Source organism: Leptosomus discolor, chromosome 20, assembly GCF_034619465.1.
Source record: "Leptosomus discolor isolate bLepDis1 chromosome 20, bLepDis1.hap2, whole genome shotgun sequence".
NCBI classification, from domain to species: Eukaryota; Metazoa; Chordata; class Aves; order Leptosomiformes; family Leptosomidae; genus Leptosomus; species Leptosomus discolor.
In genome coordinates this window covers 2,439,916-2,454,693 of record NC_141410.1, presented here as the reverse complement: position 1 = coordinate 2,454,693, position 14,778 = coordinate 2,439,916, and the positions used below count along the sequence as shown (strand labels likewise).

The 14,778-nt window shown below is 57.9% G+C and overlaps 1 protein-coding gene across 2 annotated transcripts; it reads left to right on the top strand.

Moving 5' to 3' along the window:
* The first annotated feature begins 1,256 nt into the window (after positions 1 to 1,256).
* LOC147414033 (peptidyl-prolyl cis-trans isomerase H-like) lies at positions 1,257 to 7,779 on the top strand. 2 transcript variants are annotated; one of them, XM_086476016.1, is made up of 9 exons: positions 1,257 to 1,322; positions 1,921 to 1,985; positions 2,350 to 2,373; positions 2,885 to 2,929; positions 3,372 to 3,414; positions 4,392 to 4,484; positions 6,029 to 6,116; positions 6,411 to 6,451; positions 7,704 to 7,779. In XM_086476016.1, exons 1-9 carry the CDS (start codon positions 1,257 to 1,259, stop codon positions 7,770 to 7,772), a joined length of 534 nt encoding a protein of 177 aa, XP_086332142.1. In that variant the 3' UTR covers positions 7,773 to 7,779. The 2 variants fall into 2 exon arrangements, with proteins under 2 accessions (XP_086332142.1, XP_086332143.1); XM_086476017.1 differs by lacking the exons at positions 2,350 to 2,373; positions 2,885 to 2,929.
* Positions 7,780 to 14,778: the final 6,999 nt, after the last annotated feature.

Sequence of the window (14,778 nt, the reverse complement as noted above, 5' to 3'; positions counted from 1 at the left end):
ATCCCCGCTCGATAACGCTGAGTTGTTGTTGAGTATTCTCAGATTCATTCTCTGCACCCAGTTAGAGAAGTAGAGACGTCCTTTATTAACGCTGCGCACCGGGGACACGGGATCCTTCCCAAGGATGTCCGCCTGCACACTGCAACCAACGAGTATTTCTATATTCAATTCATACGTATTTAGCTTATACAATGCATATTCATTCTCTTCCTCTCGATGACTGGTTCTTCTTTCCTCGCTTCTGATGCAAATTAGCGCACAGCCTCTGTCCATTGTTCCCCTTTGAGTAGGGGCTATCATTTGGGCAGGTGGCCCGTGAGTCGGAGGTCTCGACCGCTCCTCGAATTGACTGCGGATGGTCAGGGAACACGTCCTTGGCTCGCAGCTGCTTTGGTCATGATTCAAGGATTACACACAGCGGGTACCGTAATAAATCCTGTCTGGCAGACATCTTGGACTACAACAGACTGTCCTTGTTTCTAACCACGAACAGAGCATTGGTTAATGAAGACCTTCGGTCTGGGATTTTACAGGGGCGTGCTAGCAGCATTGGCAATAGAGATTGTATTTCGTATTTGATCATTTATTCCCTTTGAGACTTACTTTCCCAGCATAATCATTCGTCTCTCCTACTGCTATTCGCCAATTAGAATTCTTGCTCTTCAAGGCAAGGTGGGAAGAGCAAGGGGGTCGCTAAGCAGTAGCCCCAAATCCTCAATCTGGTGATGGCCGCAGCAGTGCCGCTCGCCAGCGCTCCCTGAAGTCTCCCGTGGGGCACTGGAGCTGGCCTGTCTACCCTCTGCGCTGCAGCAGGCCCGCACTAAGGCAGGAGGAGACGTGCTTGAAGGCCAGGCCCTGCCCCCTGCTGAAGCCCGGCCCTGCCAAGCTGCCCAGGAAAGCCCCGGGGGCAGGAGCCATCCTGGAGGCAGCAGGCTGGGGTCTCCCCCGGCGGGGCCGGCGCCAAGGGCCAGAGGGCAGCAGCCCGGCCCTGCCAAGAAGGGAGCCGAGAGCTGCCCACGAGGGACAAAGCCCAGGGGAACGCCAATCTCCTCAAGCCCTCCGCAGGCCCCTGGCACCCTCCCGGCGCCGCCCGGCCTGGCGGGTCGACTCCGGGGCGGGCCGGGGCCACAGAGCCCCGGCTGCGGGGCCGCCAGCCCCCGCCGCTGCCCGCCGGCAGGCAGGGAGGGCAGCCGAGGGAAGGCGCGTGCGCGCCCCGCCTCCCGCTGCCGCGGCCGCTGCCGGGAGAGGCGGCCGCGATGGCGGTGCTGGCGTCCAACCCCAACAACCCCGTGGTCTTCTTCGATGTCGCCATCGGCGGGCAGGTGGGCGAGGGCGCCGCCGCCCCGGCCCCGGCCCCGGCCCCGGCCCCGGCCCCGGCCCCTGGGGCTCTCGGGAGCCGCGCGGCGGGGCCGGGGGCCGCGGGTGCAGCGGGAGGGGCCGGCGGGGGTGCGGTGGGGTGTTGCGGGGGTGCAGCGGGAGGGCGGGGGGGGCTTGTTGGGGAGGGGAGGGGAGCGGCCAGGGGTGCAGGGCGGGGTCTTTTTGTTGGTGGTGCGGGAGGGGGTTGGCCGGGGTGCGGGGGGGGCTGTTGGGTCTCGTGGGGAGTGTAGGAGCGCAAGGGTGGGGGTGCGCTGGGAGGGGGCGGTCGCAGGGTCCGTCGTGGGGCTGTGAGGGGCGCAAGTGGTTGGAGGGGCGCGTCGGGGTTCAGCGGGGGCTGTGGGGTTGCAGGGGCGCGTGGGCAGGGGCTTGGGGCAGTGCTGCGGGGGAGGGGTGTGGAGGTGCAGGGCTGCATCGGGAGGGGGCTTGCAGGGCTGGGGTTGCAGCAGGAGGCTGACTTGGCGGGAGTTGCCTGGGTGCAGCGGTGGGGAGGCCGGTGGGTGCGAGTGGGGCCCAGAAGGCTCATGTGGCCGCCGTCTTGCCCAGGAGGTCGGCCGCATGAAGATGGAGCTGTTCGCCGACGTTGTCCCCAAAACGGCGGAGAACTTCAGGTGAGGAGCGGCCGGCGTTCCTACGGCTCAGCCTGGAGCCGGCCTGCGAAGGGTTTTCGGTGCAGGAACGTCTCTGGTGGCAGAGCGACTGCCTGCCCCCGCGAACTGCTGCACCTGCTTTGCTCCTCTCTGCGTTGCCAGAGAGATGTGACGGTGCAGCATGCTGATCCCCGGGGGAGCCCGTCTGGCTGGAAGGTGAAGGCCTCCGGTCCCTCTCTGCTCCCTCGGTGGAGCTTCCGATAGGCCCGGTGCATCTATGAAGGGGGCTGCCTTAAGGTCACGGTAGGGCTCTCCTCGCCGCCCGGTTATTTTGCCACGGGCCGACGGATGTGCCTCACGCTCTGCTCTCTTTTTTGTTTTCCAGGCAGTTTTGTACGGGGGAATTCAGGTGAGTGGGTTCTAGTGGGTCTTTTTAAGTAGGCTACTGCGAGAAAGAGGGCTGGGCAAGTAGGAAGAAGGGTCACTTGGGATTTTCTCTCACTGTCCCAGTACAAAAGGAAAGAGGGAGAGAAACCTGCTGGGATGAAGTTGTGCCGGGCTCGTCGGTGAGTCGCGGAGGTGGCAGACTTTGCCATTTGGGCATGACTGTGTTCGTGCTCAGGTCGCTCTAGAACGGCCTGTCTGCAACTCGCAGCCGCCCGTGCTGCAGCTTGCCGCGGGATCCCGTCAAGGTGATGGTGTGGAGGTTGTAGGGAACGACGTCAGTTCATGTGCAGGGCCCACCGGAGGTTTCCCTGTGCCTCCGAGAGCACCAGCTGAGAGCCAGGCTGCAGCGCTTGGTTGTGTATCAAGGCAGCTGCTGAGGTACAGGGCAGCCCTTTGGGGCTCCGGATCCCTGGGAGGGTTTTGCGTGGGCTGTCCAGTGAGTCGCAGTGATGTTCCTGTTTATTTCCTTGCAGGAAAGATGGTGTCCCTGTGGGTTATAAAGGAAGCACTTTCCACAGGTAATTCCCCTGCTTTTGTTCAGGCACCTAAATAGCAGCCTGAGCCAGCTGGGGTTTTGAGACGCGCCTTCAAGGCGTTACTGGTCTGGGAGGCCTTTGTGGGTGGCAGCTAATTGTCCTTCTGTAGCTGTGGGGGATTTGGGGGCGCTGTCAGACGTGTACGCTGGGGTCACTGGGAGGGATCCCCCGTTCCTGGTGGGCCAGGTCAGAGATCATTTTCTGGCATCTGTCACCTAATCGCTGTCCCTGGTCGAAGAGCAGTGGCTCCCAAATCACCTGATAGCAACCAGTAGTTAATATTTGTGGTAGACTTGAGACTGTAGCGTTCGTAGGCCCTGATAACTTCCGTGGTGCTGCTGCGAGGCCAAACTCCTTTTTACCACGTAGTATTCTTCTTGAGGCATTTGTCTGCTGAGAACTAAGTATTCTTTTCCTTGTTTAGGGTAATAAAGGATTTCATGATCCAAGGAGGTGACTTTGTAAACGTATGTACCTCTGTATTCCTTTGGGGCTTCTCCTGCGTGGTGTAATAGGCACTGTTTCCAAGGGTGCGTGCTGATTTGGGGGATCTGTTGGCTCTCTTTTGAGGTCCCCAGTAGTCACTGGAGGTTTCCTTGTAGCTTTGCTGCCATCTCACTGCAGCAGGCTGTAATGTACTTGGAAAGGAATCGTGAGTCTTGTGTGCACATACCCTCTCCTCCCCCAAAGAGTTCCTCTCTAAAAAGCCCCGTGGCAGTACAGCTCGAGGCTTTTCAAATTGGCAAAGATTTTTTTTTTTTACCCTGTTGTCCTTCCCCGCCTTCTCCTGTCCCCCCGAACAAGAAACCCTGCGAGTTTGTCTTTGCTTTGCGGAGAGTGACCTTAAGTAGGCAACCGAGAAGCATGTGGTGCAAGAGATCGTTTCCGTGCAAACGAACTTTTTGTCAGTGAATTGTGCCAAAAGAGGACAGAGTTTGTGCCGGCAGTGGTGGTCGTGCTCTGAGTTGGGGAGAAGCAGAGTGTGTGGGGAAGGCTGGAGGACCGCGGGGTCTCTTGGCTGTCCTAGGACCCAGTAAAATGATTTCATTTCTGGAAGTGTTTCAAAACGTGAGGGGGCGTGATGAAGCTTTTTTAATCCAAACTTCCTAAAACTTGGTTGTCTGAAAGTCGCTGAGGGGAGTGACCGCACGGCGGGCGGCTCAGCCGCAGCAGACTTTAGGTGGTCGCTAATTGTGATGCTGCTGCGATGCCCCCGCGGGCTTTATTCCTTCCCCTGGAGCTGCTCAAGCATTAGGGCTTGCACCAGACATTGAACGTGTTCGCTCCTGGTGCGTATGGAGGGCAGGGGAGCATCCATTTGGGGCAGAGTTGAGCCCTGTCCTTTTGCGTGGGGCTTTTAAATTTGTGTTTTAATAAACTGAACCGTTGGGTAGCGCTGGCTCAGAACAAGCGCTGAGGCTGACGGGGCACCTCTGTCACCCAGGGAGACGGCACCGGAGTAGCCAGTATATACAGGGGTCCTTTTGCCGACGAAAACTTCAAGCTGAAACACTCTGCTCCTGGGCTGCTCTCTATGGTGAGTAGAAAACACTGCCGTTGTAAGACGGAAAAGCTTTAGGTACTTTCTCTGTGCCCTTTTCCTGGGTGTATCGGGTATTTGCCAGGCAACAGACATCTCCACCGCTGGACCCAAGGGCTGAAAGACCGGCTGTGTGAGTGCTCGTCAGAAGGCTGCTCGTGGGTTAATGCGTGGAGGAACAGCGAAGTCCCGATGATGATCCTGCAGCATCCTTTCTTTTCCCCCGTTGGAGGGCTGGGGCAGGCTTTGCTCGATGAGCTTTGAGAAGAGCTTGGTGGCTCTTGCGGTTTGTGTAGGGTGGCAAGCGGTGGGGTTTTCTTCCTCCCCGATGCTGTTACCGAGCACTGACCTCAGCAAGGGGGAGGCAAAGAGGTGGGGCGTTCCGAAGCCGTAGCAGCGTTCCCAGGGTGCCTTTGCTAACATAGGCTTCCTGTTCCACGCTGTAGGAAAAACTGCAAGCGTTGCCCCTTGCCTGGTAGGAACAGTACCCTGACTTTGGCCACAGACAGCAAGCGGAGCCGGTGCTGCAGCGTTCCTGTCCGCAGCTGCTTCTCGCCCAGCTCTTTCAGCTGCCCTGCCCTTAAAGCACTTGCTTAGAGCATTCGCCATGTGCATTAGTTACTCCTCCCGTTCCAAGCACGGCCCAGAAAGAGGTGTCACGACACAGCTAAGCGAGCAGTGTGCCGTGGCGTGGGACGAGGGATCCCGCGCTGGTCTCGGCAGCTTTGTGTGAAAGCAGCGTGGCTCCGGAGTCGCTCTGCCGGGCCAAGCCGTGGTCCCTCCCAGCTGGGTCCTTCCGCAGCTGGCTAGCGATAAGTAAAAATGCCACGGGACTGTGTCCCGTGCAGCCCTGCAGCTGCAAAACGTGCCCAGTTCACTTGCCGGCCCAGAAACGGGCTTTAGTATCTCCTGGGTGTCCAAAGAGCTTTGAAAAAACGGAATGGACTTAAGCGTGGCAGAGCCGTGTTCTTAGCAGAGCGCGCACGCTCCGGGTGCTGCGCTCAGGTGTGAATTCAATTTGCCGTCCGCATCGCGCTGTTCCGTGAGCCCTGTGCCGCTGGGATCGTTGCCTTTCTCATCCTGGTCGTCAGAACAGACACGTTTGGGTTGGTTTGTCCTGAGGAAACCTTCCAACTAGCAGAAAGCTGCTTTTTTTTTTCTGCCCTGGTTTCTATCTCTTCAGTTTTCCCCGGGACAATACTGCAGCCAGGAAGGACTCGCCACCAAAAAGTTTGGCCTTTTTTCAGGAGCGTGCCCTAGAGCCCAGATTTCAGCGCGATCTTGTGCTGAACGTGCCTGCGTAGAAGTACGGTGGGAAGTTGGTGAGAGCGGCATGACCAGACTGGGTGGCGTGCCGCGTCCCAGCCCGGGGTGCTCTCCTGCGGATGCGTATCTGCTGCCCGTGGTTTGTGTAGCCACAAGCTAAAAAGAAGCTAGGCTGGGTCTAGAGCAACAGCTTTTTCCTACGTGAGGCGCGTCTGCCTTCGGTTTTGGCAAGTCTTTGATTGTACACTGTTGGTATTTTGCCGTTCTCCCCCCAGGCAAACAGTGGTCCCAGTACCAACGGCTGTCAGTTTTTCGTTACGTGCTCCAAATGTGACTGGTTGGATGGGAAACCCGTCGTGTTCGGTGAGTACCGGCAGCGGCGGCCTGGCGTCCCGGCTGAGGGACACTGCCTGTGGCGCAGCTGCTCGAAGAAACAGCCGGGGACTGCTTGTTCTTCGCCCCTCGCTTGTGGAGCACGTTTTAAGAGGGATCGTTTCCTTTGCCCGTTTAGAGCTCGGAAGCCAGCTCTGACGTGGCCAGTAGCTTTACACTGCACCAGACTTTCCAGCGGGAACAAAAGTGCATGTACCTGTGATGGGTGGCGGGGAGCAAAGGTAAATCCGGCCGTATTGAGATGGAAGAATTTTCTCATTCTAGGTAAAATCGTCGATGGGCTGTTGGTCATGAGAAAAATGGAAGTAAGTTGAATTTGCCTATTTCTCCGCGAACGTCCCCTTGGGCAAGTGGTACAGAGGATTGACAAGGGTGGTTCTGTTCTCTGCCGCTGTCTGTTTAGAGGGTACCAGGGAACAGCAGCGTTGATAACTGGTATTACCGGTTGTCGTTGTTATAAAATGGCAGGAAAGGCCTTGAGGCAAACGCTGTCCTATAGATTGACTTTAGAAATGCTGTGCTGTCGTGGTTGCTGGTTGGTCTTTGAGCGGGGATTGTGTTCCTGTGGCTTTATTTGCGACGCTTTGCATTTGTTGGGGAAGCTGAATTGAAAAGCTGTTCCGTCAGCAACCCAGACGAGGGTGTGAAGCAGATCACTTCTGTGCCGTTGCCCGGGATTATTCCGTGGATGCTGAATGATCAGTTCTGCTGATCCGTGATCAGCGTGTTTGATAAGAAAAATGAAAGTCATCTCCTGAAGGGCTTCCAGCGTCGTGACTGGGTGTCTGAGTAGATGAGGAGATGTAACAAACAGCGGTGAGTTCGAGAGAGGCGAAACTTAACTCCCTGGCCCGCGCCTGGCTAATGTGCGCAAGGGCCTCCACCCTCGGTCTGGGAAGCGGGGCGAGCACGGAGCTGACCCCCGTCCGGTGTTGAGAAAAGGTCCCGTGCAAGGAAGGGTACGGCGCGGTGTGATGCATGTGTTGCTGACCCTCTTTGCCAGGAGCACCAATGGCAGGGTTGCGGTGTGCCTGCCTTGTGCGTCACTGCAGCGAGGGGCGAGTTGAGGGAAATAAGTAAGAGACTCAGAAAGGAGCAGCTGAGTCCAGCAGAAGGAGAGGTTCAGAATGAGGGTTGCTGTGGGACTGTCTGGTGTTTGGATTCCGCAAAGGCCGTACAAAGGCAAGTTTGCTTCGCGTGTTGCAGCTGTAATTAGTAACTTTCAAGCTTTAGGCCAGAGCAGCCTCAAGCGACGTGATGCCTGCTGTATCTCAGGAGGAGCTCTCTGGCTTTAGCTCTGTGCCTTCCCTCCCCTTGGAGGGATCGGGGTCTGGTCTGTATCCCAAACCTCTGCCCGCAGAGAGAGTGCAGCAGCTTATGGCTGGGTCCGTTGCCCAAATGCGTGATGGTGCTTCTGTGTGACTCGGAGCTGTGTCTGGATTTCCCGGTTCCTGATGCTGTAGGCATCTCTCTCTCAGCCGGTCTTGGAGTACCTGTCACTCGCGGGATTTGCCGAGCTTTTATGAGGTTTAACGCTATACGTTTGTCTGTCCTCAGAATGTGCCGACGGGTCCAAACAACAAACCCAAGCTGCCGGTTGTGATCTCCCAGTGTGGGGAAATGTAGAGCAGTGAAACAGAAATGGGGTAAGTGTGTCTTCGCAGGCCGCCAGTGCAATCAGCCTCTGGGCTGCTCTGCTCCTTTCCTTTTCTCTTGACTTAGTTTCGCAGTCCTTTGAGTCTGTAGAGAGCTGACTCAGCTCAGTGAAGCGCCAGCAAATCCCCACCGTTTTTGGCCTTCCATTCGATGATTTCCAGAGAGGTCTGGAATTGCCCACGAAGACACTTTGTCCCCGCTTCCATAACAGAGTCTTTCAGATCTGTGGCACTCCAGACTCTGGGGAGCTCCTCCTGCTTGATGAAGTGACAACAGGGGATGTAATTGTTCTTTCGTTTCCCTGGTACTTCTGGTGGCGTCGATAGGCTTTTGAAGAGAGGGACGACCTTGTTCCCAGGCTTTCTTGCAGATGGGCAGACCCGTGCTGATGGGTGGGGTCCCCTATAGGGCTGTCCTCAGGCCCAGGCTTGTTCATCATTTCTGCTTGGAGCACATGATCTCTGGCCAAGATCCAGCTTGAGACCGGCAGCTTTTCCCTTCTAGGGACGAGGCCGGTGCCACCTCGCTGACTTCCCAGCCAGGTTTTAGGAACTGCCTTTTTGCAGCCTGCTGCCTCTCAGCTGCCTGGAGACAAGGAGGGCATCTGCCTTGCCCAGCTTCAGCCAGCTGAGTCAGTTACTTGTCCAGACCCTTTAAAATCAGCCGGGAGAAAGAGGCGCTGGTGGGTTTGGGTTCGGAGGCGGGTGCAGAGGCCCGGCATGGAGACCCAGGAGGACGCCCGCGTTCTCTGGCTCAGGGTGAGCTGATGCGTGCAGCAAGTAGCGCTCCCGTGAAAACCGCTGAGGCGGCACCCAGTGTCACTGCACGGTCTTGCTGTTGTAGGATGAGTCGGGAATGGCCGTCCAGCGTTTCGGACCTGTTTCTTCTGCGTTTCAGCGTTCCTTTGCCGGTGCTTAGGCCTGTGCTGGCTCCATGCCGTTCCATCTCCAGCCGGTTCCCCCACTGCCCCAGTCCTCTCTGCAGGCCAGATCCGCGCTCTTGACGTTCTCCTGAAATTACTTCATCATTGGCATCTTACCTTTTTTGGGTTTTCTCTCATTTTGAAATGTAAATAAAGAATTTTGTTAAATATGCGTGCAGAGCGCATCAGTTGACGTGCTCGGGAAGAGATTCTTCTTCAGGTGAGGAGGACTGCAGAGTCTTCAGCAACGTGTGTTGTCCCTAGCTGGTTCAGCAGGGAGCTTCTACTGGGCGTGGTGGTGCGGGGCCCTGCTGCTGGGCGATTGCGAAATGGGCAAGAAGGGGTGAAGGGAGCATGGCAGAGCACGGCAGTGCCGTGCTACAGCAGCTCCTTTACTGGGCAGGTAAGTCGGGCTGCCTGGCAGAGAGGTTCTTGGCGTCTTGGGAACAGCCAGAGCCTTTCTACACGCAGCCTTGCTGAAGCAGAAGGAATTGGCGCGGCGCAGGCTCCATCCCCGTGAGTTTGCTGGGCTCTGGGGCGAGTCGTGTTGTAAACAAGCGTTTGTAAAACCTCCCCTGGCGCGTGGCGGCACGAGGCCGTCGGGCTGTCGTGTGGCACGGGCGTTAGAGGAATTTACCTGGGTGCGACGTGGGTGTTAGGGCAGGGCTTTGGGCTGGGAAGCCAAGAATGCTTATGCTCTAGGAGCAGAAATTGGGCCTCCTTATCCTGCACGGTTACCGAGGGCGCAGCTGAGGCTGCCGGTCGGTGGAAAAACTGACTTTCTCCTTCCAGAATTGGGTTGCAAGGTGACCTACCTGCTGGGGGACACGCAAGCGCCCCTCGGGGGGGCTGGGCTACGGCGTGAGTTTCCTCATCCGGCAGATGAAAACGTAAGGGAGCTGGGACAAAGCCTGTTCTGTCACCTGCAGGCGCTTCATACCGCCCGGGGACATCCCGCCGCTCCTCGGGCAGCAGGAGTGTGTTGTGTGGGGCTGTCTTGGGGAGGTGCGGGCCGCGCCCTTTGCTTGGGCGTTACCCAGCGCGAGGTGGCAAGCGCTGATGTGCTGGAGGACAGATCCTGCAGGCGGGCTTTGGTGTGCTCTGTTGTCTCGGGGCTGTTTGAAGTCCTTGAAGCAGGCTCCGGCTGTCGGGATTTCCAGGTCTCCATTCCTGGGGCTGCACAGCTCCTGAAGTCACTCGTGCTCACTTCTGTCCAGCCCGAGGCATCTCGCCTGCTTGTACCTGCAGAATCCCAGGTGATGAAACACAAAGCACACCGTCCCTTTCCTCTGCAGCCCCGAGAACGCTTTCCAGAGGGGTCTCTCCTGTGGGAGGAGGGTTAAAGATTCCCAAGAGCGAGGAGCAAACTGGAAGCTGGTGACAGCTGTGAAATAGAGGTGACCAAAAAGAGAGAGGCTGGGCTGCCGGTGCTGCTCGGGAAATGTGTCCAGATGGCCCTTCCCTGGGGGGCTGCTGAGGCAGGAGCTTGGCTGCAGGCGGCTCGGGGGAGCTCTGCCTGCCAGCTGCAGTGCTGAGGTTTGCACTGCTGAGGCGGGTACCCAAATTCACTGTACTTTTTCCTGAGGGAAAGCAGCGTATTGCTGGCTCCAGGCTTGATCTGGGGAGTAAAGAGTGAATTTAGCATAGCTTAGTAGTGAGCAGCAATTAGCTAGCTAGACCCAGCACAGGATAAGGGAGCAGAAGCAGCCTTGAAATGTTTGAGACAGTAGGAAGAGCTTGGATGAGAAAGTACACGATGAAGAAGACTCTGAGCCTTCCTCCGAAAGTCCCCAAAGGACGACCACCAGATGACAGCACGCGCGCGCCAAGAGGAGGAAACGTGTTATAATACTTTCTGAGAAACAATTATAATATCCCCAGCTATTCTCGGAACTCATTGCAGACACTCATGAATATGCATGTTTTGAGGTAATACATAGAGTTGTAGAATGTGACCCGTGTGCCAGCTAGGAGGAGCGACCCCCCTTGCACCCAGCGCCGTGCTAAACAGACCTGCTTTGGAACTCTCTGCGAGTTAGAGAGTTTGCCTCCACGCTTCAGGGGCAGCAGCTCTTTCTCAGCCTGATGCATGTGTTTCTGTCACTGCGATCAGCTAGTCTCGCTTCCCGCGTAGCAGGGGTCACAGAGCTTCCCCAAATGAACATCCTCGCAGGCTTCATCACCGAGATTTGAAGGTGTCTCCACAATTTCCTCCCCTAGGGTCCCTTGCATGGTGGATTCCCTATTTGCCATTGTATTTTAAGGCTTGTTTTTCTCTGGACTTCCTGAGCATCGTCCAGTTTTGATATCCTTCTGGTTTCAAGGTCACGGTCCCAATGCAGATCCCTTGTGGGACTGTATGACTGTTGGAAAGCTCTTTCCTTCGTTAGCCGACTTGGAGATCTCCTGGAACCGTAAGTGACCAAGATAGCTTGACAAGGCCTATGGCCATACCCCCCCATCGGTTCTTGCGATGGGCTGACCTTGGCCCCAGTCCCCCCCTGGCCGTGGTGTAACGTGGGAAGCTGGGTCCCTGGCTTCCAGTTTTCACGCTAGGATGGGGGAATGGGCAGTCCTTTGGGGGTGATGTTGCAAGGGCTGATGCCGAGGGGATACGCCTTGGTCGGAAAGGTGGTGGAGTGATGGGTCAGCTCCCAGATACCTTCTTGGTGGTTGCCGGTGAGTGAGGTTTGTCTCCTCTTCTGAGGGAGGAGTGACGTAGGCAAGGGCAGGGCTAGGAATCTGTGACCGGCAAGCCCATTTTTCAAGTGCCCGAGGAAAGTGACTTGGTGGACAAGAAGGCTGGGTTTCCCCCGGACCTTGCCCCTGGGGAATTCAGCAGAGCTCTTGGATCTCTCTGAGCCCACGTAAGGTGAAGACGTAGGGGATGGAGGCAAAGAGGAGGTGAAATGAAAGGTGATCCTTAGAGAAGGGCTCCGTCCAGATGGAAGAGCCCGGCAGTGGGGCTTTCCCGACGGTCTGGGTGGGGAGAAGGGCTCAGGGGAAGGGAGGGCAGCTGCCCCCCAGTCTCTCCCCCTCCCTCTGGCAGAGAAGCTCCCCTGGGCAGGAAGGATGGGATGCTGAGGAAAAGGCTCATTAAAGACAAGGCTGCGAAGAGCCCTCTGGCCCGGGGCTGCAGCCTGGCTCCGAAACGGCTCCAGCAGGAGGCATTTCTTTCTGGGAGGAACTGCCCGGGCAGGTGAAAGCAAAGGAGCTCCTGGGGGCGCAGCGCAAGCGCAGGCAGAGGGAGCCGAGCCTGGGCCCTGCATCTGCAGCGTGGAGGGGCCGAGGGGCACCTCAGCCAGGTCCCAAACTGCCGTGGGCAAAGCGCAGACCCTTTGCCCTCCTCCCCGCGAGGGCTGGCACGGGGCTCGGGACCTCTGCGCGCTGCCCGCCCCCTGGGGCGGGGGGTTAGACCCGGTCCCCCACCCGGCTTCAAGCGCCAAGCGGGGCGCTTGGGCCCGTCCGCTCCCCGCCAGCGCAGCCCCCCCCCCGCCGCCGTTCTCCGGGGGCTGATGGCGATGCTTTAACTGCACTCAGGACGTGTCTGAGGCAGCTCCGCCACGTCCCCCCCCCCGGCCTCCCCGCCCCGCCCCGCCGCGGGGATTAACGCTGCCGGGCTCCCGCCTGCTGACTCCCGCTTCTCTCCCGGCAGCCGGGAGCGCCGGGGCTGCACCCAGCCCTGGGAGCGGGGCCGCAGGCGGGGGCCGCCCGCGCGGCCGCTCTGCCCCGTGGCTCCAGGGCTGTGGTTGGGATTGCCCCCGGCTGGGGAAGGGGCCTTGAGGCCCCTCCGTCACTCTTAGCGAGCGTTCAGGATCTCCCCTCTTTGCTCCTCTGGATGTCCAGGTCCCCTCCTTGCTGCTGCGCCTATTCCATTTCCCTCGCCCCCTCCATCTCCCTTCTGGCCCCTGGACCCGTCATCCTTGCGCTCGGAGCCCCTCCTTTTGCCCCCCATCTTCCTTCTCCGCACGTTCTCGTCCCCTCCCTCAGTGCTCGGGTACCTCCCGCTCCCCTCCGCAGGCTTGCACGAAGCAAAGTGGAAGGGGGAAGAGCAGGAGCAAAGAGGAACGACCGGGTCCGAGTACAGATCGAGGGGAGCGCAGAAAAGTGGGCACGTGCTGGAAGGCAACTTCTCCCAGTTTCATTTCCAAAGCTTGGAGTTTTGGACTGGGCAAGGAACTGGGGTTCAGGGGGAGATCCGGTGGCTTCACCCCCTTCCACCCCTCTTCCATTTTACGGAGTTTATCTACAAATGCCAGCCTCCGGGGGGATCTGGGGTGACGTACGCACACCCTGACGCTTGGGCGAGTTGCAAAAAAGCTGTCGAATCCTGTGGTTGAACTATATGACAGAAATCGCCAGGTCAGCCGATTTGGCGATTGCCCCAAGAGCCCAAAAGCCAAGATTTCACAAACCTCTTTCCCCGTGCAGCTGCGCCATCAGGGTGATTAGAAAAGGGAATCACTGTAGAATCTTCTGTCAGGTTAACATCCATCCCCTGTAATTCCTCCAAGCGGTCAGATGTAAAAGGAAAGAACTTCTGATAAAGCACATGTAATTGAAATTTCAGTTTTGGAAAACTTGTGCTCTCCTAAGATAAAAGCAACAAGCAGTCAAACGACCGACCTGTTTTAACCCAGCTTTCAAATATTTCCCCGCTCTGACTACTAGGTAACAGGCATTGCACTTGGTAATCCAAACAATTCTGTACTGTCCAAATGTAGGCTGGTAGTAGAGGACTCTTCCTTGAACAATTCACAGACAGTAATGCTCTCCAAAACACGCCACTGTTAAAAACACTCCTATATTTACAAACGAGTGCTGATGCTCTGGCTCTCCTGCAGCTGGAGCCTGTGGTCTCTCCGGGCAAAGCTACGTTCAAGTACACAATCTCAGAAGCTTGCGAGGGGGACAAGCCTGAGGATGAGTCTTGGCTTGCGGCTTCTCCTTCAGGCTTCACGTCTCGCGTGGCCTGCAGGGTGCTGAGAGAGCCTGGTGGTTCTCGTGATGGGGAGCTGAAAACAAAACAAAGTTCCTCTCCTGAGTCATCCTGCAAACTCCATCTGAGCCTCCGCCACCCGCACGGCCCCAACGCTCCTCCCAGCCTCTCTGTGAGGCAGCGCAGGGCGACAGTCGGTGCCTTTCGCTTGGACCAAGTCTGGGATACTCCTCCTCCAGCCAAGGAGCTGGCGGCCCTCATCTACCCCAGAGCCTCCTCAGACTGTCCGTCACCCTCCATGGCACCCGCAGGCCGTCACCGAGTCCACTGGGCTGGGTCTCCAGCAGGCAGGGAGCGGAGCTGCAGAGCCCCTCTGCCTTCCCTTGCCCATCTGGCGCGGATCGTGGGGATCCCGGCTACACCAGCAGAGAAACAGCTCGAGCTCCCTCCTGCCCCATAGCCTGGGACGTGAGTCACGCAGTCCTGGGCAGCAGCGGTCCTCTACGGCTCATCACCTCTTGTGTGAAGACACGCTTCCAAAAAGCCTGGGCACCAAGCTGATCTCTAAATCCCACCGTGGGCCCCGACAGAGTTTGAAAATGTCACTCCTCCGTCCCATTAGCTTCAGTCTTTAAACACAGTCTTTAGAAACGGAGTCAGCCGCCAGCACGGCATCTCCCCGGCTGAGGAGGACCCGTCTGTGCGGCAGCTCACCTCGCTCCAGTCGGTCTTGGCTGGCAGCTCCGTCTGGGTCTTGGCCAGCGACGTCTCCGTCCCCCAAATGCTGGAGCTGCTGCTGCAGCTCCTCCACCTGCTGCTCCAGGGGCTTCCTAAAAGCACGTTGGGCTGACAGTGAGACACTGACGTGGAGGCCTGCCTCCGTGAATTTAAGGCTGGCTGGGATCTAAACCCAACACCACGCTGCTCTGCACCTGCCCTGGGCAACAGCGAGGGCAGAAAGAAATCCTGGCTGTCCCCACCTCCCAGTGGCACGTGAAAGGTGCGTGCTGTGTCTGGGATCCTCAATGCCAGCGGCACAAGAAAGGGCCCTGCCGGCATCTGGAGGGTAAACCAAATCACTGGGCTGGCAGGAGGGGCCATGCACCTTCTGAGGC

Excerpts from the sequence above, each read along its gene's own strand:
- LOC147414033 (XM_086476016.1), top strand. The coding sequence starts at position 1,257 with ATGGCGGTGCTGGCGTCCAACCCCAACAACCCCGTGGTCTTCTTCGAT. Across the intron at positions 1,323-1,920 it reads ATGTCGCCATCGGCGGGCAG|GAGGTCGGCCGCATGAAGAT; the intron begins GTGGGCGAGGGC and ends CGTCTTGCCCAG. Across the intron at positions 1,986-2,349 it reads AAAACGGCGGAGAACTTCAG|GCAGTTTTGTACGGGGGAAT; the intron begins GTGAGGAGCGGC and ends TTTGTTTTCCAG.